Source organism: Podarcis gaigeae, assembly GCF_964106915.1.
Source record: "Podarcis gaigeae genome assembly, chromosome: 2".
NCBI lineage: Eukaryota > Metazoa > Chordata > Lepidosauria > Squamata > Lacertidae > Podarcis > Podarcis gaigeae.
In genome coordinates, this window is record NC_139679.1 from 61,608,419 (window position 1) to 61,634,984 (window position 26,566).

Consider the following 26,566-nt stretch of genomic DNA (forward strand, 5'->3'; position numbering starts at 1 on the left):
TGCTGTCGGAAGTGGGGGGCATGGCATGGGTGAAGGGCACTCTATGGTGCAATATTTTGTCGCAGGTCACACTTGTTAGGTTGTGCTACCTAGCAGTGACAGGAGGCAGAATCTTAAAAAATGGCATTTTGCCATATTTACGATTTAAGTCCAGAGGGAGCTTGGACATGGGACAATTATGCTGGATAGAGCCCTCGACAATTGGTGGAGGGGGTATGTTACCAGAGGACTTGAAGAGCATGTCTTAGCTGTTGTCTTTAATAAATGAGATAATTAGTAAAATTCAGGAGTGTAATACATAAATGTTTATAGCTTAGGTTCCATCTCTCCCTGCACCTCCTAACTATAAATCCTATGAATGTTTTCTTATGCAGAAGTCAGTCCCACTGAATTGAATAGAGTTTACTTTCATGTAGGTATACAAAAAACTGCTGCCTTAGTTTGTGGAATAGCTGCAACTTAAGAAGCATTATAACTGAAATGAAAAGGAAGGTGGAAAATATGCTGTTAACAAAGATATTAATACTCTTAAAAATGCAACTCTTTGGGACATTATGGGTTCTATAAAGGATGGATCCAGAATGTAAAAAATCTGGTTTTATCCTGAATCCTGAATATAGGATATATAAGGGGGGGGGGGGGTAACACACATATATAGCTTTTCCAAACTTTGTGGGCAGAAAGCATCACTGAACTTGAAAACCAAAATCTGAAATGCTGACACATACCGAAATAGTTAAGATGGCAAAAGTCCTTCACTTTTGTAATAAAAAATTATTAGAATGGGAAATTAAAAGTATGTATATTATGCACTAGATGGACGCGAGTGGCGCTGTGGGTTAAACCACTGAGCCTAGGGCTTGCTGATCGGAAGGTTGGTGGTTCGAATCCCTGCAACGGGGTGAGCTCCCATTGCTTGGTCCCTGCTCCTGCCATCATAGCAGTTTGAAAGCACGTCAAAGTGCAAGTAGATAAATAGGTACAGCTCCAACGGGAAGGCAAACAGCATTTCCGTGTGCTGCTCTGGTTCGCCAGAAGCGGCTTTGTCATGCTGGCCACATGACCCGGAAACTGTCTGCAGACAAACGCTGGCTCCCTCGGCCTGTAAAGCGAGATGAGTGCCACAACCCCAGAGTCGTCCGCGACTGGACCTAACAATCAGGGGTCCCTTTACCTATATTATGCACCAAAACCCACACTTTCACAACATTTGTTGTTTTCAACCAGAAAAAGGTGAAAGTTAAATAAATATTTAAACTTTTAATAAAAGGGGAGAAGGCTGAAACCTCAGTGTACTGCTCTCTCTAAGCCACTAGAAACCAGATTTTCAAAAGGGAAAGGCAGCAATTCTGAATGTTCTCTTCCAATCTCCCCAAGCTGGAGTCTTTAGAAAGCTGATAGGACAAAAAGAATTGGCGATTACCTTCGAGAGTTTGAGATGGGTGGCAAAGGGAGGCTTAAAGTCTTAGCAGGAAAGTATACAGTTCTTTTGGGGAAAGCTGTGGTCAGCCCTAAGCATATGACAATGCACAATGGGGCTCACCCAGGGATTACTATATGAAAGCATTATCAAGTCAGTAACTTAACAGCAACTACCTCATCAGCTCTTTGCAGCATTTATATTGGAACAAATAATATGGATCATTTTCTACTCCATTCCCAACAAAGTGGCTGGAAATATCAGTGGCTGTTCCTTCTTCCCAATTTATAAAGTACTTCTTACACATGGTAAGATACTTACAATTTCTCCATATTTGGGGTGGGGGTGGGTCAAGAAGAGGGAGAAAATAGTTGATCCTGAGCTTGATATTTGCTTTAAAAAATAAACTATTTTTAAAGTAAATTATTTGCATTCTATTTCCTGGAGTTTGTACAAGTTATTGTTATTGTGACTAAAGCCATCAAACTCAGTGTTTTTGTTTCACATCACAATACTACTTTATACTACTTATCTTGTTACTAAGCTAACCTATTCTGCTTTTGCTAACCAGCTGTTTATTTCAGAACTGCTACATTTAGAGTAGCTAATACAACATTTCATTTTTTGTACATTTAATATGAACAAACCCTTAACCACAAAATGCTTTAATTTAATGCCATTTTTTTCTCTCAGCTGATTACACTGTATGCTTAGTTACCACCAATGGTATTAGGAACTGATGAGCTACAGGACAGTAATTCCTGATGGCAAAATGTGAGGGAAATTAAAAGTAAGAAATTATAAATGAAAAACAATTAAAAATATGCTCCAGCCAACATTAAACAGTATGCCATTTATTAAGTAGATTACTATATAGCATATTTCAAATGCCATATATACTACAACTTTCATTTAAGCCAAAAATTCCAAGAAGCACAGAGAAAACAAAAAGGGAATCATAGTGAAGAACAATCCTTATTTGTAGGAATTCAAATTTGGGTTCTGAAACATCAAATCATAATAGGCATGCTGCTAGACTAATCAACATCAGAACCAAAATATTCTACAATTTTCCTCTTCCTATTACATTTTCTTCTCTCTCACCCCCCAACACCTCTACTTATGCAATGCAGTGAAGATTCTCAGAAAAACAAGTGTATTGAAACAGCACTATTTCAAAGACTAAGGAATCCTATTACTAGTTCAAAGTCCCTCTAATCAGTTTAGCAGGATTTGATAAGATGCTACGCAGCACATAAATGTATTATGCATCCTATCAGTGCCCCTCCAAACATTTGTATTTCAAACAGCAGCATCATTTGGGTTGACTGCTGATGAAGAATGACGCAGCAAAATACCAGCATAAACATTTTAAGGGCAAAGCACTTTGGATTTTCTTAAGCACTATCATTTTTAGTAACAAAAGTAAGCAATTAAGAAAATATTCACAAGCTTACTTTATATAGCTTATTATTACATGCAAATTGTTTTATAGTGCAGTGTATGCCTTCAAAAATATTTGTGTTTAGCTTCTAAAAAGTTAAGTCAGTCTTATCAAACTATCATTTTAAGTTGATTTACCTGTGCAGTAGAACTTTGTAAGCCATTCTGATTATTTTTGCTATTCCAAATGAGCATTTCATGTAAAAACACTTCATTTGAAAAACTATACAGTATGGCAATCTCTGTTGACTATCCATTCTGCTTGCTTGATCTCAATAGCTGCCTGTAAGATGGCACTATTGGAGTGCTGCACTAAGCCCTGCAGTCTACATAGAAATAGACTGCAACATGAGGTCACTACTGACAATAAGCTGCCCAATCAACATTTTAGCTCTAGTATGCTTTTCCTTCTATTACTTCTTGGTGCAAGATGGTGGATCATAAGGACTTTTGACCAGATTAGCACCCACTTCCTCAGTATGATCGACACATTGAAAAGAAACTAGAGAATATTCAGAGGAAATAATATGATATAGGATATATATATAAGAACCAATAGATAAAAAGAAGAACCCTGAGTGCAGTTATCCTAATTTCAGCTTTTCTCCACTATGTTTATTAAAGAGTCCTTGATGATATAGCTGCAAAGAATAATGGGAGAACTAACAATATGCTCAAATTGCAAGAGAGCTAGTTTAAGTAGTTAACAGGAGAAAAGTTCTTAAAAGTAAGCAGCAGTGGGCTATGAAACATGTTTATCACAACAAATACTCCAGCTGTTTTAGAGGAGGATGAGCACCTGTTCAGAATTATTTAGGTATAGGAAATGCTGTCCATGCAGGATTTATATAATATTAAGGTATACAGAATTCTTCTGGAACACAAGAATTCAGATTCTCCTTTTGTTAAAGCATTTAACAGTATCAACGAAAAAGTGATTATCTAACTCAATCATAATTTTTACATTACGCAAAATTATTCAGGCTGGAAAACTAAGCTTTCAGAGAAAGGGAGACCATGAGCCACAGCCAAAAGCAGCAATACAAATGTCAAAATAAAGACCAGAAAAAGCCTCCTCCTTCAACTTCACAATGGAATGCTTATTCTGAAATCAGTTACAGCATAATTATTATAGAAAGTGGATAGTTCTGCAGTTTTGCAGGTTTTTATCATACCTTACTGACATCATCACTAAAAAAACTGCTACAGCAATGCGCTACAAAAAGTAATGACCAGACTACAACTGGCATCAGGACTAGGTCCCAGTTTTGTATGCTCCCTCTTTGCTCAGATTACCTGACTTGGTTCGAGACAACACTCCTGCTGTTACCATAGCTTTCCTGGCTTAAATATATGTATGTGCAAGCCAAACTTGGCCCACAAGCCTCTATTGAAAAACAGTTTGAAGTGATTTTTAAACCTGAATTTGTCCATTTTAATTTTAATATTTTTTTTAGTCATTACACAGCTGTAAAAACCTTGTGTTCAGAAAATTGTCTGAAAAAGGTTTGTGACATAGTTACTCTCTGGAGGAAGCAGGCCCCACCCCCTGCAGGCTAGACACTCAATACACACTTGCCACTGCAGCAACTGCTTGATTTTGTAAGGACACAAGGCCCATACAATGGCTCCAATATTGGAAAAGAAGCAAGGACTACATATGAAACAGGAATATGGGTTGTAACAATACAGGAGGAAGATGGGGGAGGGGAAAGCAAGTATTATGGAAATGGTATAAAGCTAGAGAGGATTAGTTGTGTGGGATACTACATAACAATCATATGATGAAATCCAGTAGGTTTGGCATTATTTTGACCTCATCTTAAATTTATGCATTATTTCCAGTATTTTATTTCCTTAAAATAAAACAAAAAAACTTCTCTTTTACCATGAAGCCCCACTACATGCAAATTGAAACTTCACAAAATTCTATTTTCATTCAGATGGAGTTTCTACATCTTGTACTTGTGTTTACTCAGTCAGTAAAATCCATGTTCATTATAATATTTTTTTTCTTTCAGAATAGATAATATCCATTTCCACTCAAATAGTTTTTAAAAATATATAGAATATAATACAGACAGGAGGGAGGCCTAGGCACATGTCTACTCCTAACTTAAATCAATATAATATAGAATGGCTAAATGAACTGGGATTGATGAATTCTTCGGTACTGATTGAATCAAAAGCACAACAAAACGTGAAACATAAGCAGCTATATTAAAGTAGTCAGGAAGCAGCACATAATCTAGGGATGGTGTCCATACTAGGAACCTTCATACCTTGTTGATGCTGAAACGCTACATGACTCCAAGATACTCTCCATCATTTCTTGGGGCTCCATCTCCTGCCTGTATTCTGGGTCCTCCATGTTTTCTTCTTCTTCTTCTGGCAGCTCTTCAGACTGTTCAAGCTTTATATCTTCTTCATCCAACAGATCATTTATCTTTAAAAACACACACCAAGTGAGACCATGATTTCTTAGAAAGACAGATTATTAAATTCCAAAAGTGTGACAAGTGTGCTCTAAAAATAAAGTTGCTTAAGCTTTTTAGCAGGCATTTTGTGATTCAGATCTCAGCACCAACATAGAAAACAAGGCCAGCCACTAGATATATTTTCTAAACAAACATTTTCCACTATAGCCATATCACCTACTGTCAAAACCCAGATATGAGGTAGTTTCAATCAGCTAAGAGATTCAATTTTAAACTATTGTACAGCGAGAAAAAGCACTAACTCCCCATTATGGGATTAAGGCCACTGGGACATGTAACCCATTGAATAGTCATGTTCTTAGGCTGTAGTCTTTCTACCTACCCCATTTTTAACTGGCAATGCCAGTGATTTAATGAAAAGTGGTTTCAGAGCCAAAACTACACTTGTGCAGACAACCGAGCAGTGCTTTGCTTGGCACGCTAAAGCAACCCTATATAAAAACTCACGTAAGATTTACTTGTTGCCACATCACTGTGGGAGACAAATTTAATTCCTCATTTATTACAAAATAACTCCAGTCCAAATAATTTTGTTTGTTCAACTCCATTCTCCAGGGTGCATGGGCAAGAATAAAGGGCAAGAAAAAACTGCAAATAGGTGGAGTTTACATTGATGAACATGCTGTAGAAGTTCTAAGAAGAGGCCCTAACATCAAAGCACAAGCGTAGTTTTAGCTCTGAATACCCCGTCTTTAGAATCTAGATCACTGCACTAGTATTTTAACTTTCCCAAAGAAATAACTTTGTTTTCTCAAGTCTAAGCCATAATAAACATGATTACAATTCCTTAACAATACACAACAGAGGTAGTCAACATGGTGCCCTCCAGATTTTGTACTACTGCCCTAGGCATACCTAACCATCAGCTATGCTAGCTGGAGCTGATGGGAGTCCAACAATATCTGAAGGGCACCAAAAATTTGCTTCACAGGGTCAAGCGACTCTAGTGAATACAATACCTAGCAGAACACATATCCCCGCCCCAGAGCTTTAATTTGTGTCACAGTCTGGAGAAGATTAGAAATAGGACTCTTTACCAAGCAGCAGCCAACCAACCATTTCTTCCAAGTTCTCTACAAATGTCAGAGGATCTGGGGGAGGGGAGGGTTTTGGCTGCAACCTCATATAAACTGCTAACTGGTAAACCAAATCAGTGTAAGCAGACTCTTACCTATAATCTATTATGAAGTTTCTCTAGGCTTTTTTAATAGCAAAGTCTTTTATTAAAATGAAGCTGTACACAATTCTTACCTGCTCGGTTACTGAACTTAAATCATTAGATGAAAAATCTTCCTCTTCATTTTCAAAGAGTTCATCATAATTCTCTAACAGTCCCGCCATTATTCTGCTAACAAGTTCTTGCTCCTTCAGATCCTCCACATCTGTGTAAATGCTGACAAGAAAGGCCAAAACTAAATTTATGATTTCTGAAACTAATTCCTCAAAGGTTATTAATATGTTTCTACAAGGGGCTTTGGGGTGGAGATCCTCAAGGATATAAAGGAACTGTCTGTGCACATACTGAAATTGTACATCCTTCATTGCTGGCCACTTAATTGTTTAATTAATTTTGTATACTGCCCTCTACCCACAGGTCTCAGGGCAGTTCACAAGATAAAGTCACAATATAAAAACACAAAACAATAAAAATAAAAACAAAAATAAGCCCAACCCATAGGAAAGGCCAGGCGGAGTCTGCACTGTTGGGCGCCGCTGCCTAAAGACACCCACATCCAGCACCATGTTAGCCCTCCTCAAGGAAAATGCTGGGCAGGGAAGCTTTTGGGCAACACTGTCTGATGGTTTAACAGCTCCTGTTTGACAGAGCCTTTAATGCCTTTGACACACAGCTGCCGCACAATCCCTACCTTCCTCCCAACTTTGGAGCTGGCAGTGCTTAAATAATACCTGCCCAACTCTTCAGCTTCAAAGTTGGAAGGCTGGCCACATGTCATGCTCACTAGAGGGTCGCATCACAGTTGCTGTGGCACACTGAGTAAATATGTTTTAAATATGCATGCAATGCAACATGAGGAACTACGCATAGAAGCACAAATGGTGGTAGGTCCAATAAGTGGAAGCAAACATCATAATCTTGGGATAGCAACCACAAATAAAATTAAGTTTTTGGGAATTTAATTTGATTTGATTGTACAGGAGAAAAATCAGCTTCTTATAGCTTTATATAATTATCCACTTCACAACACATGCAGGCAGGATTAATACTATAAATATTAAATGGACTAAAGATCAAGCAAACAGCTGTTAAATTAGGATAAACTTTTTATTTTAAATACTAGAATTCAGGAAGATATTGGAAACATTCAACTTTGGTTTAATCATTTTCAATGGTATTTTATGTTGTTACAACAGCAAGGAATAAAAAAAAATTACTGCATTCAAGGAAAACAACTTATTGAAGAGTGATAGCAGCTAAAGTTAGAACAAAAATGCATGTTTACTGCAAAGTCACATTGAAAGTAGCCAACATGTTCACATTATCTAACTTACTGAAAGATATCAGGACCAAAAACTGCAGCTAGAGAACTTGCAGACCAAATCTCTTCATGATGCGTTGCTACATTAGCTAAAAATCTACACAGAAACTTTAACAAACTGTAATTAAGAGGCGGAAGCTGCTGCAAGAGAAACCTCAACTTTCTTCCAAATTCATCTTCATTAAAATCTGTAAAATGTGACAGAAGTATTGTTAATAAATGCTAATATGACTTTCAACATTTAACAAGACAAATTTAAATTCAGTAGTACAAATGTGTAACCAATGTGATAAAAAGTTCCACTTGATTCATTGGAAATGCTCCGGTTTTTGTTTTTTTAAAAGGTTCAAAACTTGAGCAGTATTCAGCACTTACAAGTTTCATATTAAGAGCACATTTCCCCTCGTTTTGTACTTTTTCCTTTCCCAATCAATTTGATATTTTTGTAAGCCCCTAGGCATTCCTGCACTGCTAGCCACCTATTCCTTGTGAAATTCCAGCATTATTCTTTGACACAGTTCACAGTAAGACAAACCTATGGCATAGTGCAAATGAGCAGGTTCTTGAACAGATCAACGAGGATTTTCTGCTTCTCAAGACCACCTCATGCTGTATGCCAAGCCATGGTTTGGCTTAGCACTACGTCCAACACCAAGCTCAATCCAGATAAGCCGCAAACTGTAGTCAAGGTTTGCTCTATGGCTTACTGCTTGTGATTTATCAGGGCAGGGGGAGAATAAACCACAAACATGGGTTCAGGGATAACACTAAGACAAACCATGGCTTAGATCGTAACAGCAGGACCAGAGGAGCAGCAAAGCAGTCACAAACATCTCTCTGGGAGCCCAGATAGTTCATTTGTGCATTTGTGGTAAGTCATAGTTTAGGTTAGCATTATGAATGAACTGCGTTTGCTGAACTGTAGTTCTGATGGAGTGTTCCAATAACCACTCTAGGTCCTGGGCAAAATAGAATCTAGAATGACAAACCTGGATATCTAGTCTTTTTCTTAATGTCTTAAACATTTCTTTAATTTTATCTAATAAATTTGGTGGATTTTTGTAAATGTCAACGATCCAGTTTGAATGAACACAGAAGCTATGCACCAAGGGGAGGGATGTACCAATCATACTCGCTGAACATCTCCATCTTGCCTCCAGGCCTGCCATGACATTTTTGTGTACTGAGTGAATTTAAAATCAACACACACAGAACCAAACTACATGGCTGTTAACCTACATAAAGCCCAGAAATCAACTACATGACTCACGAGTTATGGATGATGGATTATACGTCATGCTACAGCAAATGTTCTGTTTGCACATTGATTAACTGGTAAGCCAGAGGCGGAACAAATGCATGCTGGTAATCTGGTTCTGCTCCCTGACCACATGTAGCTTCTACGTTCATCCAAACCAGATCAAATTTCCCAATTATCTTCATATAAATGTGGGGTTTCATACAGAAGAAACCCACAGCCACCCTAAAGTTTTGATATGATTATTTCTTGAAGCTATTCAGTCCTTAAAAGAATTCCAATACCTTGAGAAAGTTGTATCAAATGCATATGTAGAGTGCTAGGAATAACTGGTTCTGGAAGTGCTTGAAGAAAAAATCTAAGAAGACTAATAGCTGAAGGTACATCCGCTTCTTTAACCAGATCCACATCTTCTCCATTGTCGTATCTTTGCCGAAGCCACTCCACTGTTTCTGCATTTCCATTGACTTGAAAAAGTCCTTCTTGCTCTAGACCTCCTTAAGTTAGAATGAAAATACAAAATTCAGTACAACTGCTTATTTCAAAAGGTGCATATCTTACAGCATTAAGTGTGATCCTGTGTGAAAGACAGAAAATATTTTTCTTTTTTAAAAATAAAACTTACTGTAATGCTCCCCACTCAATTACACTATTGATGTATGATATCTGATACAGCTATAACCCCCATATTAATTGATTAATCACTTTTATAATATCATGAAGTTCCACATATGGTGCAGTGAAAGGGGAATTGCTCAGGGGAGCCTTTCAAGCCCTTTCCTAGCTCAACAGCTGCACAACTGTGGTGCTGCCAGTTGGGTCTTACTATCTGGTAGTTGACATCACCATTCACCCATTCACTCTTGCAGCCCAGATGTGGGAGATCTGGGCTGTGCCAAAGCAATTACTTTTACAGAGGCTCTGAGCCAGTGCACCCTGCATTCCTTGATCTGACCTGTTCACAACCTGATGGGTCAAGCAGAGCTAACTTTGAGCTGTGTTATCTTACTCTGGAGATCAAAGCAGCTTGCTCATTTCCCTGTCAGACACCCTCATCTTCCTAAGGCCCAGGAACTCTGAGACCGATGCACCTTGTATTTTACAGGCAGTTCCCTCAGAGTGTAAAGGCAGCTCATTCTCCCAAAGTCTTTCCCACAGATGAAAAACATGTTGTCTCTTAGGACTCTGATCCTAAACTTTCAGTAGCATAAATTCAATGAAAGCATAAACTTTCAGTAGCATAAATTCCAAGTGTTTAGACACATGGGGAATCTAGAATCCTGAAGGTGGCAAACATTATTGGAAATAAAAGGTAGGAAAAGGCAGGAAGAACGTCAAAACAGAATACAAAATAAATCAGAGCACTTTGGCTCTAAAACTGACTAATCCCAGCCTTTCACTACAATATAGTCATTCTGGTCTACTCACAAGTAAGGGGGATGGTCTGCTTCCTGGTAGTATGGGGGACCCAGTCTAGACCCTGATGGCAGGAGGGACACAAGCTGCAAGAGCAGCTCAGCTGTCAAAGACTCTATCCCTCCCTTTGGAGGGAATGACAGATAATTAGTCAAGTGGGTCATATCTCCCAGGTAGATAAGCATTTGCATAGAACTGACAGGAAATATGTAACAGGATGGTTTAGAGAAACAAAGCGGGAAGAACAATGTCTGTCTTCACTCTGCTGACTGTACTTCAAGTCTTATTTACAGATGTGAGCAGCTTCCTATGGATTGGCCAGTTTTCAGATACCACTTGGGAAAACTAGTTTAGCGTCTATAATTATATTTGCAGTGCTTTATTATTACCTCATTTCTTGTGTGACCTATGAATGGGGGGAAGGGCTGTAGCTCAGTGGTGCAGTACATGCTTCACATACAAAAGATACTTGGTTCAATCCCTGGCAGCTCTAGGAAGGGCTAGGAAATTTTTTCCTATCTGAAACCCTGGACAACCACTACCTGTCAGTGCAGGCAATATTGGGCTAGATCAGCAATTCCAAATTAGCTAAGTACTGTAGACTCCCTGTTTTTCAAAAGCCAAGCAATGCCCCCCCTACTTTTGGGTGGGTTACCTGGACTCCCTGGGATCTGAGAAACACCAATTGGGATCCCCTGGGCTAGATGGACCAATCCTATATGAGGAAGCTTCATAGGTTCCTAGAGTCCCTCCAAACAAAAACTGATAAAAAGAGATGGCACCAGCCACCACCTCAAGATGCACTTTGATGTCAGTGAAAATGTGTTTTTAAATGGATCAAACAAGGCTGCAGGACAGGGTATGATACCGTTCACTTTCATAAAGTATAATGATGGAAATCTAAGTTCATAAACTCAAAGCAAGTTTACAAATGAAAAATATTGATAGTTCCAGACTTTAAGTCTGTAGTTAAGGCACAGCATGATGATACATACCATGTTCCTCAATATAGTCCACAACATGGCGGACTATGAATGGAACTTCACTGCCTGGCTGTCCTTCCTGCTGGAGTTCATCGAGTGGAATTCCAAATATTTTGTTAGTGAGAACAGAGTTGCAGTTACTCAAAGAAGGGGAGGAGCTCTTCCTCATATCTTTATGCAGCCCAATATCAAAGCTGTCTTTCTGTAAAATACAGTTGCCTTGCATTGAACTCCAACATTAAATACTGATTCACACATAAAAATACATCAGTTAATGAATAAACTTTAATCAGAAACTAGAACCCCAGCTATGAATCCCACACAAACTATCTTCCTTAAAAAAAAAAAAAAAGATTTACTCTAAGCCCAGAATGTAATAAAACTGAAACAGAATAACCACACAATGATTTTAGTTCCTGCAAAACAAAGATATATAAAACTGGCAACAATAGCTGCTAGAATTATTGCAAATAATAAGCAGATTTAATCACATGTAGTGAGCCTGCTAAAAGCCCCAAGATGCTGAAATACAATAGAAATGACATTTTTTTTATTTAAAAAAGTGTCACTTCAATGGATCAACTTTTTGTCAACTTAATTATGTGCCAATTGTACTGTACTGTATCCATTGGTTACTACCAGACTAGTTTACACCAGGCATTAGAAATGCATATTACTCCTAAGCAAGAGCAGCTGAAGAGATTGCAGAAAATTTGGCTTGGCCAAAATAAACCCAACTTTAAACTATGGTTCTAATAATTTCTTAAAAGAAAAAGAAAGTTGTGAAAACCTACCTCAGAGCACTTACACACCTACGTTTACAAAATATTTTCTACGCCAGCTACCCTTACTGACCAAGCATTCTTTTGTCATTTATGGCTGCTTGAGGTTATGGCAGAAGATCAGCCTGTAGTTCCTCATTGAAGAAGAGCAGAACTCGATCAGTACCTCAGCTGTTAATCTGGAAAACAAAAAGAAGCATTTAAGTACTCTAAATTTTGTGATTATTTAAAGAGCAATGTATAGAGACTGGGGCAGGGGGAGAAGAAGAGTCCATGGCGGAGCTACCGCCATTTCCCATAGCCTGCGTCACTCGATGCAACAAGGGCAAAAGGTGGAGAGCAGGTGTCTCATTCCGTAATTTCTTTCTCCCCTCCCATTGACCACAAATTTAATTATTTCATTCCATCTTGAATCACCTCCTGAGATATAATTTGAAGCAATTTAAAAATAAAAATACCAACAAAAACAATTATAACAATTTCATACATAAACAATTGAAAGACTTAACTACACCACCTTCAGGATTCGGATATTTTTAGGGTGTATCAGAGGAACAAGGGAGGCTGAGGTTCTGTGGATCACAGTCTGTGTCTGACAGGTCCAGTCTCCCCACCCCCGACAGAGCACAAGTGCTTTCCACCAAACAGGGATCACACAACAGGCCTTCCTCACCGCTGACAGAGTAACAATTCAGCTACATCCAATGGCCCCAAGACACCCTCCTAGAGAGCATACAGGTTGCTTCAATATTTTATTTTTAAATGCCTCGGAACAAAGTTTAAAAAATGTGAATACTAGATCATATTATGTGTTTGACTATCAGAAATTAGGTGATTTAATAGTCTGATCAAACCTCCAGACAGACTGATCTGCAAGCACAATTCTCACAAAATTTCCATTCAGTCCACCCCAATTTCACTCCAAGGTAAATAATGTAGACATGCTGCTGCTGTGGCATTGTAACAAATGCATAAGTTCTTGTACTCATGCAGACAATGACCTGTTTCAAATGCAGTACTAAACCATGGTTTAGCGATGGACAAACTTGCACAAGCCTGAGGCTCGCATACTCTCCTGTCCTTTGAGCATGCAAGGAGGAAACTGAAAGTCTGTATTAGAACTAACTCCAGTTCTAGTATTTCAAGTTCATGCAACTGTAGTTTGTTCTTAATACATTTAGTTAACAAATTGGGATATCAAATCCATAAATAACCCATCTATGGAAACTGTCCTCATGAAGATGGTTAAAAATAATCTTTAAAAATGATGTCTTAAATTTTGTTTAAATTTCAACTATAGGAAGTATGCAACTATTGTAAAACAAAATATACATTTTAAATGCTATAATTATTTAAAACCCTACATGTTAAACCCTTATGTTATTTTAAACTCCAACTTAATCTACATTAAAAGCAGCTAAGATTTTCAGAAAAAACAAGTCAAATTAAACCACAAGATAAAATCAGAAATGCATCCATGAATATTTTTTTAATTATTTTTTAAAATTGGAGTCAGCATAAAAACCTGTTAATATTAATCTTGCTCAAATAAAACAGTATTGGCAAAATGGTGCAAAGTCAAAAGAAGAAGCCACACAAACCTCCCATGCAAGTTCACTCCACAATTAGGCCACAGAAAAACCACAGACATCAATATACATACATCTATAAACACCATGCCATTTAGGGCTTCATAGATAATAACCAGAACCTCAAATTGTGCTTCGAAATATTCTAAAGCAGACACAATATACTCACACATATGTATTCCCATAAGCAACCTAGCTGGAGTATTTAGGACCACCTGAGGCTTAGAGAGATTCTTCAAAAGCAGCCCTATGTAGAGAGTGCTACAGAAATACAATTTCAATGTAGCTGAGCTGTGTGTCATCAAGACAAATGGGGAAGGGCCATAGTTCAGTGGAAGAGCATCTTCATTGCATGTAGAAGGTGCCAAGATCAATCCCTGGCATTTCCAGTTAAGGCTGGGAATGTCCCGTTTTAAACCATGGTGAACCTTTGCCAGTTGGTGTAAACAACACTGAGTAGGACGGACCAATATTCCTATGATATGACTAGAAATGAGTCAAATGGAAAGCTACTTTAACGTCACCTTTTTCATGGGGATTTACAATTAAATGACACTGGTCATGAGACCTACTTAATAGCCTACAGATAATGTAGTTACAAAGTTTTAAGTACAATGTTTGTTACTAACAACTATCTTTAATCTGATAGTAACATTTACAAGCATGAAACCATTTCTTAGATTATCAAGGTTCCTAGAATTACTAGACTTTTATATGTCTTACATTAAAAAATGTACAGTTATCATATATACAAAATCCTTTTTAAAAAGCCACTGAGTTTCTTCTTTGAGTCTAATATAAGCCAAAAATGAATCCAAAGTGGAACCATATATCCTTCTTGTAACGGAAGGACCTGCTAGGAGATAAGGGCAATGACTACCCACCCTGAGGTGGACTGAGGTTACTTAAGAGATAATGATTTGCCCAAGGCCACTCAGGGTTGAAAACATATCAAAGAGCAAAACTGTGCCCATTATACCACAATGGTTCCTGCTAAAGTTACGTAAGGGAAAAAATAAATTAGCTGTAATCTTGGAAACAGTTGTGGAATGGAGAACATGTTCTCTGATACAGACAGCAAGATCTCTAGTACTTGTGAGGAGGCAGTTCCCACCTGCTCCAGCTGTCCATGATGGAACTCACTTAACTTGCTCTAATATTTTTTAATTATCCCTACTGACTTATATAAAGGTAAAGGGTAAAGGGATCCCTGACCATCAGGTCCAGTCGTGACTGACTCTGGGGTTGCAGCGCTCATCTTGTTTTATTGGCTGAGGGAGCCGGCTTACAGCTTCCAGGTCATGTGGCCAGCATGACTAAGCCGCTTCTGCCAAACCAGAGCAGCACATGGAAACGCCGTTTACCTTCCCACTGGAGTGGTACCTATTTATCTACTTGCACTTTGACATGCTTTCGAATTGCTAGGTTGGCAGGAGCAGGGACCGAGCAATGGGAGCTCACCCTGTCACAGGGATTCGAACCACTTCTGATCAGCAAGTCCTAGGCTCTGTGGTTTAACCCACAGCGACACCCGTGTCCCACTGACTTATATAGAACAAGGTAAATAGACTGCAATCCTATACCATACTGAACTCAATGAGACTCACTTCTGAGTAGACATGTATAAGATTGTACCATAAATTACCCCCATTATCAGGGGGAATTAATCTCCATCAGCATTTTGGTAAATCAAACAGGAGTATAAAAAACTACTATTGCTGTGATATGAATTCCAACTCAAATCCCGTCCCTCAAAGAACATTTTCACATAGTTCTATAACTATGCTCTAAATAATTCTGTATAACAAAAAAATATAACAGACCATATGATGTATTGGATTCAGACCTGTGGTTCTGCAAACACAAGGATTCTCCCATTTGCAAAAGCAAGGCAGATCGATCAGAGGTTTCTGCTCCACAAACTGGATGTTCTTACATACAGAAGGCAATTTTCACCTAATCCCACTCTCACTTGCAGACCACCTGCCATGCTGTTCCAAAGGGACTTCTAACTCACTAGAGGAGATTTTCAGGGGCACTGCATCTAGAGAAATCAGCAAAAATTGTTTCTCTCATTCCCACCTCATTTCCAGTCACTGAACTCCTATCCATGGACACACCCCTATCTACTGCGAGTTGAGTTTAGATCCACGTTAACAATCAGATTTGATATATAATTCGAATTCCTGTTAACAATCAGATTTGGTATAATGCAGGACAAAGGATCTCTATAAACTAACAATTTCATCAGTATTTTTATCAGACATGTTATTGGCCCTCAGAGGGGTATACATGCAGTTTTAGAGATGCTAAAACTTTTGTAAGATGTTTGAATAGTGCAACAGACTTTTCTTCATGTGGCCTTTTAGGAGTAAAAGGGCTGGGCTATGCAAATAGCAATTGGCTCATTTTCAAGTGGCACTAGCTGAATTATCTCAAACCAAATAACTACGCTGAAATCTTCAAAACAGTTGGGGGGTACACACATGTAGAACATGCTTCCTGACACAGGTATCAGACCTTCAAGCAGAATGAGTGTGTATGTTGCAAGCGCAGCTTAACAAAGTACCATCTGTTAGAATCAATAGTTCAGAGGGGCAAAACTAAGTATTGGAAAATCTGTTCACCCAAAAGCTGACAATCACACATTAATCAGCTATGCTATTCCTCCTCTAACCCTACTTCTCTCACCTACCTCAAACCTTCTACTATTTACCAAACTAACATTTTGGTCTGGTGGGTAGCTGGCCATTAAGTGAACATGTCAAGACACAATGAGGGAAATGCCATAGTCTAGTGGTAGAGCATCTGCTTTGTGTGCAGAAAATTCAAGCCTCAGCTTCTCCAGGTAGGGCTGGAGAAGACCCCTGTCTGAAGCACTGGGGAGCCACTTACAGTGACTTACAGTGTAAACTATGAGTTTACACTAAATCCAAAACTGGGCTTTACAAGCAGATCAGATTCTTAATTTTGCCACAGATACCCCCATGGTCCAACCTTGACAGGTGAGCAAAAACACCCACCAATTACATGATGTCATAATTATAGCTAGTGACTGACAACTGTCAAAGTTCAAAAGAGGCCATTATAATTAATCAGCTGATCAGCAATTAAAGCAACTTTCTTTGAAGAAAAGCTTTCAGTGCCAATCATCTGACTGGCATTGGGAATGCACCTTTAGAGAAGCTTGCTGTAACTTCTGATCAGCTAACCGGTGGATACAAAGAGCTCATTTGATGCTTCTGCAGAGGGCAGAATGCTCATATAAACAGAACATTTCCCCCTCTGCAGAGAAAGTGGTTTGGATTCAAAGTGCTTCCTCCAACTCTCTTGGCAGTTGCAGTTGGTCTTAGCTGATTGACAGTTGTACAGGGCTCTCTCCAAACCACAACTATCACCTTATCATAAGTGCTTGCAGAGAGTCATGCACTTTGCTTAGAAGCCTTAGAATCAACTAATTTTATCTGTCCTATACCTGGTGTCATATATGAAGTCAGTTGCAGGGCAAGTGGGCAATAAATAGTAGCACAGTGTCACAAATTGTAAGGCACAGGAATTTGTAAGGTCCTGCTTAAATTGCCATGTGTAGGTCAAGTGGGCATAGCTTGACCAAAATTGCCTGGCAGGTCAACTGGGGAGTGGTTTCCCAACCCCTGGTGTAGTCAATATTGAACTATATGGGCTGACCTGGCATAAGGAAGCTTTCTATGTTCCTTTGTAGGGCTCCCTCCCTCCCTCCTTAATTGGGATGGCTTGAGCTTCAAAACATGCATAGGAAAAGGGACAAGGCATAACTATGGAGCCTTCACAAGGAATATATTGAGCTATCTACCAACTAAGTAATGTGGATATTCTTTTTCCCACTGCATGGAAAATATTGCTCTGCTCCTGATCACTGTCGCAGGAGAGTTATGGCACACAGTCACCAAAACAAACGTGGAATTTAGGGCTCCTGCAAGCACATAGTAGTCCCTTCAACGTAGTACAAGCAGACTTGGACAAACAAAAGTTATTTCAGTTATTTATATTCTACCTTTCAGGATACAATCCTTCTGAGGCAATTTAGAAGAATCATTAATCTACTTTTTAAATTTATCTTTCCCCAAACATGATATTTGGGTCATTAGGGGCAAATTAAGAGCAAATAATTCCATCTAGAAACAAAACCTAACATTATCATATTAACAAAAAAATGCCCAGTTACTACATTGTACCTCAGTCATAACAGCTAATAGGTGATAGGTAATTCTGTGTGACAGTTAATTGTATGCACAAACACAGTTGCAGGAGTAACAAAGTTAATAAAACGTGCATAGTGTTTCAACATAAAGTCAGTAAACCTATGCAACATTATATCCTGAAAACAGAATAGTTTAACATTTAACAATTATTAAAGAGTGCTAGTTTTTAGAGGGATCTTTCATTGTTCCGCCACTACAAAAAAAACAAATTTTAAGTTAATTCAAGTTGCTCTTTCTCATTGGCTCCATAATCACAATTCAACACATAAAACTTCACCATCACATGTCATGAATGCACATTCCATCATGATTCGGGGTGGGGAGTGTATTCAAAAAATCTGTATACTTATTCTAACTAGGAAAATTTACAGCGCACTTCTATGCAAGTTTACTTGGAAGAGATCACACTGTGTTCAATGAGATGTGCTCTTTAGCAAGTGCATTTAAGACCAGCCAAACTAATGGAAGTCAATTCAGATATATGTCAATGAAAATGCCAGTATAAGATTCAAAGAAGCCAGCAATTAAGCAAACTGATAATCATTGTAGCCAGCAAACATGTTTCCTACTTACATTTAGAAGTTCTACCTGCACGAGGAAGATAGTATACAAAACTGGGAAAAGACAGTGAAAACCTAGAAGCAATAATCTACACCTTCTATATTTAATCTGCCTTACTTATATCATCATTTTATTAATTATCCAGAGTCCAATACAGTTTTAAAAATGTGGACTGTGTAGTATTTATATTTGAAAGGCTAAGGAGTATGTCAAAAGGAATAGATTAAAGGATCATAACCAAAGTATTTCAACTCTCATTCCTTCCAAAGCCTTATTTCTAAATATACATACATTAGTAATTCCTCAATGTTTAATCATGTTTTCAAAATAATAGCCAAGCTATTTCTTATATTAAAGAGCTCCCCCTACAGGCAACACGTCCCATATATGGAACCTTGCAGCATCAGCCTATGCCTGCATCACTTCTGTAGAAGCACTTTGTAACAGAAAAATAAGGTTGCAATGCTTTGTCATTCTTTGTAAGCCTGTTGCACTTCCAGAAAAGTGTAAAAGCACTTGTTCAGAATTCAAGTCACACGCATTCATTGAAAGGAGTAATCAACCGATTACTGAAGAAACTGCTAAAGTCAAGTAAACTGTTAAAACAGAAATCTATTAAAAGCCTAATTTCTCACTCAAATTTACATTACAGTGGTACCTCGGGTTAAGTACTTAATACGTTCCGGAGGTCCGTTCTTAACCTGAAGCACCACTTTAGCTAATGGGGCCTCCTGCTGCAGCCGTGCTGCTGGAGCCCGATTTCTGTTCTTATCCTGAAGCAAAGTTCTTAACATGAAGCACTATTTCTGGGTTTGCGGAGTGTGTAACCTGAAGCGTATGTAACCCGAGATACCACTGTATACCAAAAAGCAGAACAGTATTTTGCAGAGTGCTTGATGGAAAAAAATAAGGGCTTTTCAGTGAAATACAACATATAAATAAATAGGAGCACAGCGTAACCTAAACTGGGCAAACGAGTTTGTAAGTTCCTACTTAAATTTGTAATTAATTGCTGAACATTTTAACACTGAAGTATTCCAGATGGTTTTATTTCACAGAATGTACATTTTGGGATCTTGATTTCTGACAAGACCAAGGACTTATGCACTAGCTAATGAACAAGCAAGCAATAAATGAGTTAATTTTGCTTTCAAACAATCTTATTTAAAAACAGATCAAAGAATAGGGATAATCCCAAAGTTTATCAACTTTATTACAAATAACTCAACAACATGTAGTACAGTTGGGAACTATGATTCTGTTCTGCCCAGGGTTCACTTAACTAGTACCCAGAATGCCACCAAACATATCACAAAGTGGCATACATGAGTAGGGAACAAGATTCACTCACAGTGAGACCTCCCCCACCCGGCACAGCCCCTAAACCTGTTCTAGGGGTTCCTCCAATCCTCCAAAGCAGATTTAGGGAACGCAGGGGACATGCACAGGGTGGGGGCTGGGGTCTTACTCTGACAGCGAACCTAGTTCCCCACGCACAGCAACTTAGTTGAATCCAACAAAGTAGAACTTATTTCTAGGGAGCACAGAAATTCAGCTGGAAAGGAGGGAAATTGTTCAGAGTCCTGGAATATATGTAAAAAAAAATGCATGAGAAAAATTTGTTAAAAGCCTTAGTTTTTCGTGCTTCCCATAAAAATAGAACAAGATTTTCTACCACAATTTTCTACCTTGTAACTTAGAAGGTACAATTCCCAATAGAAGTGGAAGAGAACCCTAGAGAGCCAGTTACAGTGTACACCAGGGGTTGTCAACCTGCTCCCTACCGCCCACTAGTCGGCATTTCAGGATTCTAGATGGGCGGTTGGGGGTTCTACGGCACAAGCTGAATCCTCCTTCCATCGAGCACTGGTGGGTGGTAAAGAAATTTTACCATCAAGAAAGATGCATTAGTGGGTGCTAGGTACAAAAAGGTTGACTACCCCTGGTGTACACCAACCCTACTGAGGCTAGATGGAGCTATGGTCTAAGTATAAGGCTGCTTCCTATATTCCCTAAGTAGAATTGTTCGTGAATGACAGTAGCTAAGGTTATTTGTCAGACCCAACCTCTAGTGGAGTTACAAGTTAAATTATTATTAGGCTCCACCACTCATAAATATATCTCTTCTTGCACCAGATGCCCATGATTGCTGCTTCCCTTCTGTTTCCACAAGGCAACAAAAACATTAGAAGCTTCCTATCCAGCTTCAAGATCATTACAGACTTCACTGTACAAGAGTGGAAGGGAAAAGCAACCCTCAAATTGGCTGCATTTTCTCATTATGAACTGTGCATTTCTCTTATTCTCTACCCAAAGGGTGATGCTGAAAGTATTCAGATGTGTGTCATAATACCTCAGAATCACTTCATCAAATTACTGCAGAGCTGTAGCAATAAATACGAAGCTTTAAAGTCACATCATATGCATTACCATCATATCACTTCAGTAGTGTGCTATATAATACATATCCACTGTGATTTCTTATCAATGAACATATAGATAAATTAGGAATTCTCCAGGATATACAGACAGACATTTCCTCTTCCTAATTACTAGTACTTATCACTATATGATAAGGACGCGGGTGGCACTGTGGGTAAAACCTCAGCGCCTAGGATTTGCCGATCGCATGGTCGGCGGTTTGAATCCCCGCGGCGGGGTGCGCTCCCGACGTTTGGTCCCAGCGCCTGCCAACCTAGCAGTTCGAAAGCACCCCCGGGTGCAAGTAGATAAAGTAGGGACCGCTTACCAGCGGGAAGGTAAATGTCGTTCCGTGTGCTGCGCTGGCTCGCCAGATGCAGCTTGTCACACTGGCCACGTAACCCGGAAGTGTCTGCCTATAGAGTGAGATGAGCACACAACCCTAGAGTCTGGCAAGACTGGCCCGTATGGGCAGGGGTACCTTTACCTTTATCACTATATGATAAGGATTTGCAGTCTTGGGAGCTCAAATGAAAGAGTGAACTAACCAGAAAGAGAAAGTTAGGAAGAAAGAGGAACAGGACCAAGCAGTTATAAAACCAACATGCATGTAAAAAATTAATAATGGTAGAGTCTCCAAAGAAATGAAAGGCCAAATGAAATTTCAAGCAACCCAAATGCAACAATGTCACAAAAACCAGACTAGAGGAGATCATAACTGAAAACGATCCCTTCTAAAAGTGAAGATGACAAAGAATACATTCATGCTACGTTACTTAAGATCAGAAAAGGAAGCAGATGAATGTCTTGGATTTCATTTGTTGGTTAAAAGAAAGAAAATAAAGAGATAGTACAGTGGTACCTCGGGTTAAGTACTTAATTCGTTCCAGAGGTCCATTCTTAACCTGAACTGTTCTTAACCTGAAGCACCACTTTAGCTAATGGGGCCTCCCGTTGCTGCCGTGCCACGGGAGCACAATTTCTGTTCTCATCCTGAAGCAAAATTCTTAATCTGAAGCACTATTTCTGGGTTAGCGGAGTCTGTAACCTGAAACGTATGTAACCTGAAGCGTATGTAACCTGAAGCGTATGTAACCTGAGGTACCACTGTATTGATGGACAGTTGAAAAATAGTGTGGATAACCCGGTGGAAATGAGGACTGAATAGTTGTGTAGAAGAGGAAAGTTCAGCCAGTGTAGCTCATATGCAAACTATGCCAGTTGAAATTCCCTCTTCTACACAACTATTCAAGGTACAAGAGGGCTTATCTACTCTTCCACCTGGGCAGCCTAGCACAATTGCTATGAACTACTAGAACAAGCAAAAAAGTAAGTACCGGTAATTCAAAGGGAAAATAGACGTTATTACAAAGCTGAAATTTCTAACCAGACTTGCATCATCTCTGCTTTAAGATGGTTTGATAAAACTGCACATTAAGTACACTGGAACGTCACTAGTGTATAAAATAATATTCTGAAAGTCTAACATTTATATTTCATAGAATTATTAAGACTTTAGGCCATCATTATAGAATCATAGAATTGTAAATTGGAAGTGATGCAGAGGGTCATCTAGTTCAACCCCCTGCAATGCACGAATCCTGCCCACAGTCATCCCTGGGTGGTAGTTCTCAAATTTCAGCAGCGCCCTGTGCAACACCAAAATCCCTCCCTCCCTTTCTACGTAATAGTTGTGGAGCCCCCTGCAACGCGCCCGAGGTTCTGTGCCTAGTGCAACCAAATAAGTCACACTCCCCTAAATCTGCCTCTAGTGGATGGATTCACACTACCAACCAACCTTCAAGTTTGAAGAACTTCAAATAACCTTTTATTGGTAGAAAAACACATGCTATGTTCTTTGTTACCTTAACCAATTCTACTGGAGTTTGCTACCCCGCCATCTCTCATCAATATCTCTAACTATGCATGCAGGTTTTACTCATTTTTGTCAACTGAAGGCATGGAAACTATGCCTGCCTTGAAATATCATATGAAAAAGGCACAAACTATCTTTCAATACCAACCTTGTATGATTCATGCCAACATTAGCTACAGAAGTTATCACTTGATACATCAAGCTTTTATAGAACAATCCTACAAATGTCTAGTCAGCAGTAATTTCAATGTGGCTTACTCCAAGGTTAAAAGGTATAGGAATGCAACCATCATTGTTCTACTAGTGTATGAAGGTCATAAAATACCGTACTTTTCGCTCTATGAGACGCACCAGACCACAAGACGCACCTCGTTTTTGGAGGAGTAAAACGGAAAAAAATATTCTGAATCTCAGAAGCCAGAACAGCAAGAGGGACCGCTGCACAGTGAAAGCAGCAATCCCTCTTGCTGTTCTGGCTTCTGGGATAGCTGCGCAGCCTGCATTCGCTCCATAAGACACACACACATTTCCCCTTACTCTTTAGGAGGGAAAAAGTGAGTCTTACAGAGCAAAAAATACGGTATATTACAGTGGACGCTCGGGTTGCGAACATGATCCGTGCGGGAAGCACGTTTGCAACCCGCAGCTTTCGCAACCCACAGTGGCACGTCTGCGCACGCGGGAGTTCCGATTCAGCACTTCTGCGCATGCGCCAAAACCCGGAAGTAACCCGTTCCAGTACGTCCGGGTTCAGCGTGGTGTGCAACCCGAAATCATGCAACCCAAAGAGTCTGTAACCCGAGGTATGACTGTACTTTAGATACCACAGGACTTCAAAGTATATTTCAATATTAAGTATAGACAATGCGTTTGGTGCTGTGGTCTAAACCACTGAGCCTTTTGGGCTTGCCGATCGGAAGGTCAGCAGTTCAAATCCGCATGACAGGGTGAGCTCCCATTGCTCTGTTCCAGCTTCTGCCAACCTAGCAGTTTGAAAGCACACCAGTGCAAGTAGATAAATACTGCTGCGGCTGGAAGGTAAATAGTGTTTCTGTGCACTCCGGCTTCCATCACGGTGTTCCATTGTGCCAGAAGCGGTTTAGTCATGCTGGCCATATGACCTGGAAAGCTGACTGTGGACAAAGGCCAGGTCCCTCAGTCTCAAGCGAGGTGAGTGCCACACTCCATAGTTGCCTTTGACTGGACTTAAGCATCCAGGAGTTCTTTACCTTTACCTTTACTGGATATCAAACATATATGTATCAAATGATACTGTATTGCACTATGTGTGATAAAGCTTACTAGCTTATTAAGGTTTATCATTACTGTTGAATTTATTCAGGGTTTTGCAAAATACGGTACTGAGATGAATTCTCACCATTATGCAGGTTTAAATCAAAGTGCATATGAAATAAACAAGATGGAAACTTTTCTCCTTTTCAATAATGTTTTGCTAAAGACATGCCCAGTCTGAAGCACATGCTTCAAATTAGAGGCCATTAACACAAGCATCCATGTAACAGCAAGCCATGGGTAATGTAGAGAAAGTATTAAATCTTTTGGCCTTTACAGCCTTTCTTGCACCTCAAATTACAATTTCATGCTGTTATTGTTATTGTTATTGCTTCTATAATACTTGACAGAAGTTGCTTATATTAAATTCTGATTTCATTTTTAAATAAGGGGCTATAATCAACAAAGGCACTGCACAAAGGGAATAAATTTTGTTCATGCAACTGAACTTTCCCATATGCCCCACCACCACCTGTAAGCCCACCCTGGGAGTTCCCCCATCTCACTAGAGCATATTTGTGGGTCGGGGTACAGAAGCATGTGGGTAAAGGAGAGAGAAAGTTACTGGATTCAATCCTAGATTATTTTTAATGAGACAATATTGAAACACTACTTTTTATAAACAATAATCATTATTCACCCCACCCAGAAACAAGTATTTTCTCATTAACTATTAGTATTAATAAAATACTGTGATGTGGTGGTTAGAGTTTAGCTTACATGAGAACCATGTAAGACACCTTAAGCTCCCTGCAGGAAAGGTGGGATATAAATGCAAAAAATAAAAATGTCAATCTCAGAATCAATTTCCCATGCAACTCTGGGTAGAATTTTGGCCACATAATTATAGCAGACACAACTGCTGCAGGTTTGTGGTTTTATGCTGGTGGTTCATGTAGGAAGAAGAAGAAGAAGAAGAGTTTGGATTTGATATCCCGCCTTTCACTCCCTTTAAGGAGTCTCAAAGCGGCTAACATTCTCCTTTCCCTTCCTCCCCCACAACAAACACTCTGTGAGGTGAGTGGGGCTGAGAGACTTCAAGGAAGTGTGACTGGCCCAAGGTCACCCAGCAGCTGCATGTGGAGGAGCGGAGACGCGAACCTGGTTCCCCAGGATTACGAGACTACCGCTCTTAACCACTACACCACACATTTCAAGTGCAGATTCATTCACTCATACATTTTTAAATAATCTGGGAACATGCTTGATGTAACTACATGACAAAGTCAGACCAAATGCAGGGGTTCCAAAGAATCTACCACAGTTGATGTCAGCAGCCTTTGTTTTTCTTCATCTATTTTTAGGCCTAGAACTGATAAAAGAAAAGTTGGGTGAGGTGGCTGAAGCTGCTGCCACCACCATCTTCTACACTACGCCAAATACCCTACCTTACTGATCTTCAACTGGTGGGTCGGGACCCACTACCAGGTCATAGCTTCTGTAAGGTGAGTCACAGCAGCAGGAGCAGGAGCAGCACTATACAAATATACGGTTAAATAAATTAAGAAATGGGTTCCCACATGCATGTTTGGGTTTAATTATTGTTAGCTTTATTAAATGTATTACCCATCCTTCGGCAGCAGGTCCCAGGCTGGGTTAGAACAATTTAAATTTAAAATTTAAAATCTGTCCCATCTAAAAAACTTGAATACAACCACCCTATCCCTAAAATACACTACATCAGGGTTCAGATGCATTTTGTGGAAATGAAGGTGGTGGCAACTGCTTCAGCCAAGTTGCCTAGCACCTCTCTACTCAAAGGTGGACTAAGGGCCTATTCAAAGCAGCTAAAGCTACATTGCACCTGTTCCCACTACTGACCACCCATCCATCTGTCTCTGAACCAAGCTTACTACGGGTATCCAAACTTTACACATTTGCTGCTTCAAACACCCAGCAGTCTATTTTAACTGGGTATGAAGAATAAACTGAAAACTCCAAATATGCTTTCCTTGGTAGTATAGAAAAGCACAAACAGCTGGAATATTTACACCCAAGATATCAGATGGACATATTTTGCCCACGGAAGGGATTAAAGTACTTTTAAGCTTCCCAACCTAAGGTAACAACAATTTGTCTGCCAAATAAATAATTCTGCATCAGGATGCATCCTAGAGGATAAAGTTTAAGTACTGTGCTAGCCAGCCTGCTGAGTCTCACAACCTGTCAATGCACTCTAGAACCGTGTTTCCCAACCGTGGGTCTCCAACTGTTTTTGGACTACAACTCCCATCATCCCTAGCTAGCAAGACCAGTGGTCAGGGATGATGGGAATTGTAGTCTGAAA

At 39.4% G+C, this 26,566-nt stretch overlaps 1 protein-coding gene across 14 annotated transcripts in view; it reads right to left on the reverse strand.

Annotated features, from left to right (window-relative positions):
* FAM13B (family with sequence similarity 13 member B) overlaps window positions 1-26,566 on the reverse strand; it is a 55,386-nt gene that overhangs the window by 27,276 nt on the left and 1,544 nt on the right. For 4 of the 14 annotated variants that reach the window (XM_083728389.1, XM_083728397.1, XM_083728386.1 and 1 more), the window contains exons 2-7: window positions 12,311-12,477; window positions 11,529-11,718; window positions 9,402-9,614; window positions 7,873-8,047; window positions 6,613-6,754; window positions 5,146-5,309 (exon numbers count right to left, since the gene is read on the reverse strand). In XM_083728389.1, coding sequence (XP_083584515.1) covers window positions 5,146-5,309; window positions 6,613-6,754; window positions 7,873-8,047; window positions 9,402-9,614; window positions 11,529-11,685 — 851 coding nt within the window. In that variant the 5' untranslated portion in view covers window positions 11,686-11,718; window positions 12,311-12,477. Of the gene's footprint in view, window positions 1-5,145; window positions 5,310-6,612; window positions 6,755-7,872; window positions 8,048-9,401; window positions 9,615-11,528; window positions 11,719-12,310; window positions 12,478-14,056; window positions 14,125-25,667; window positions 25,756-26,566 lie in introns of those variants that run through there. The other 10 variants (XM_083728395.1, XM_083728384.1, XM_083728392.1 and 7 more) reach the window with 5 other exon arrangements.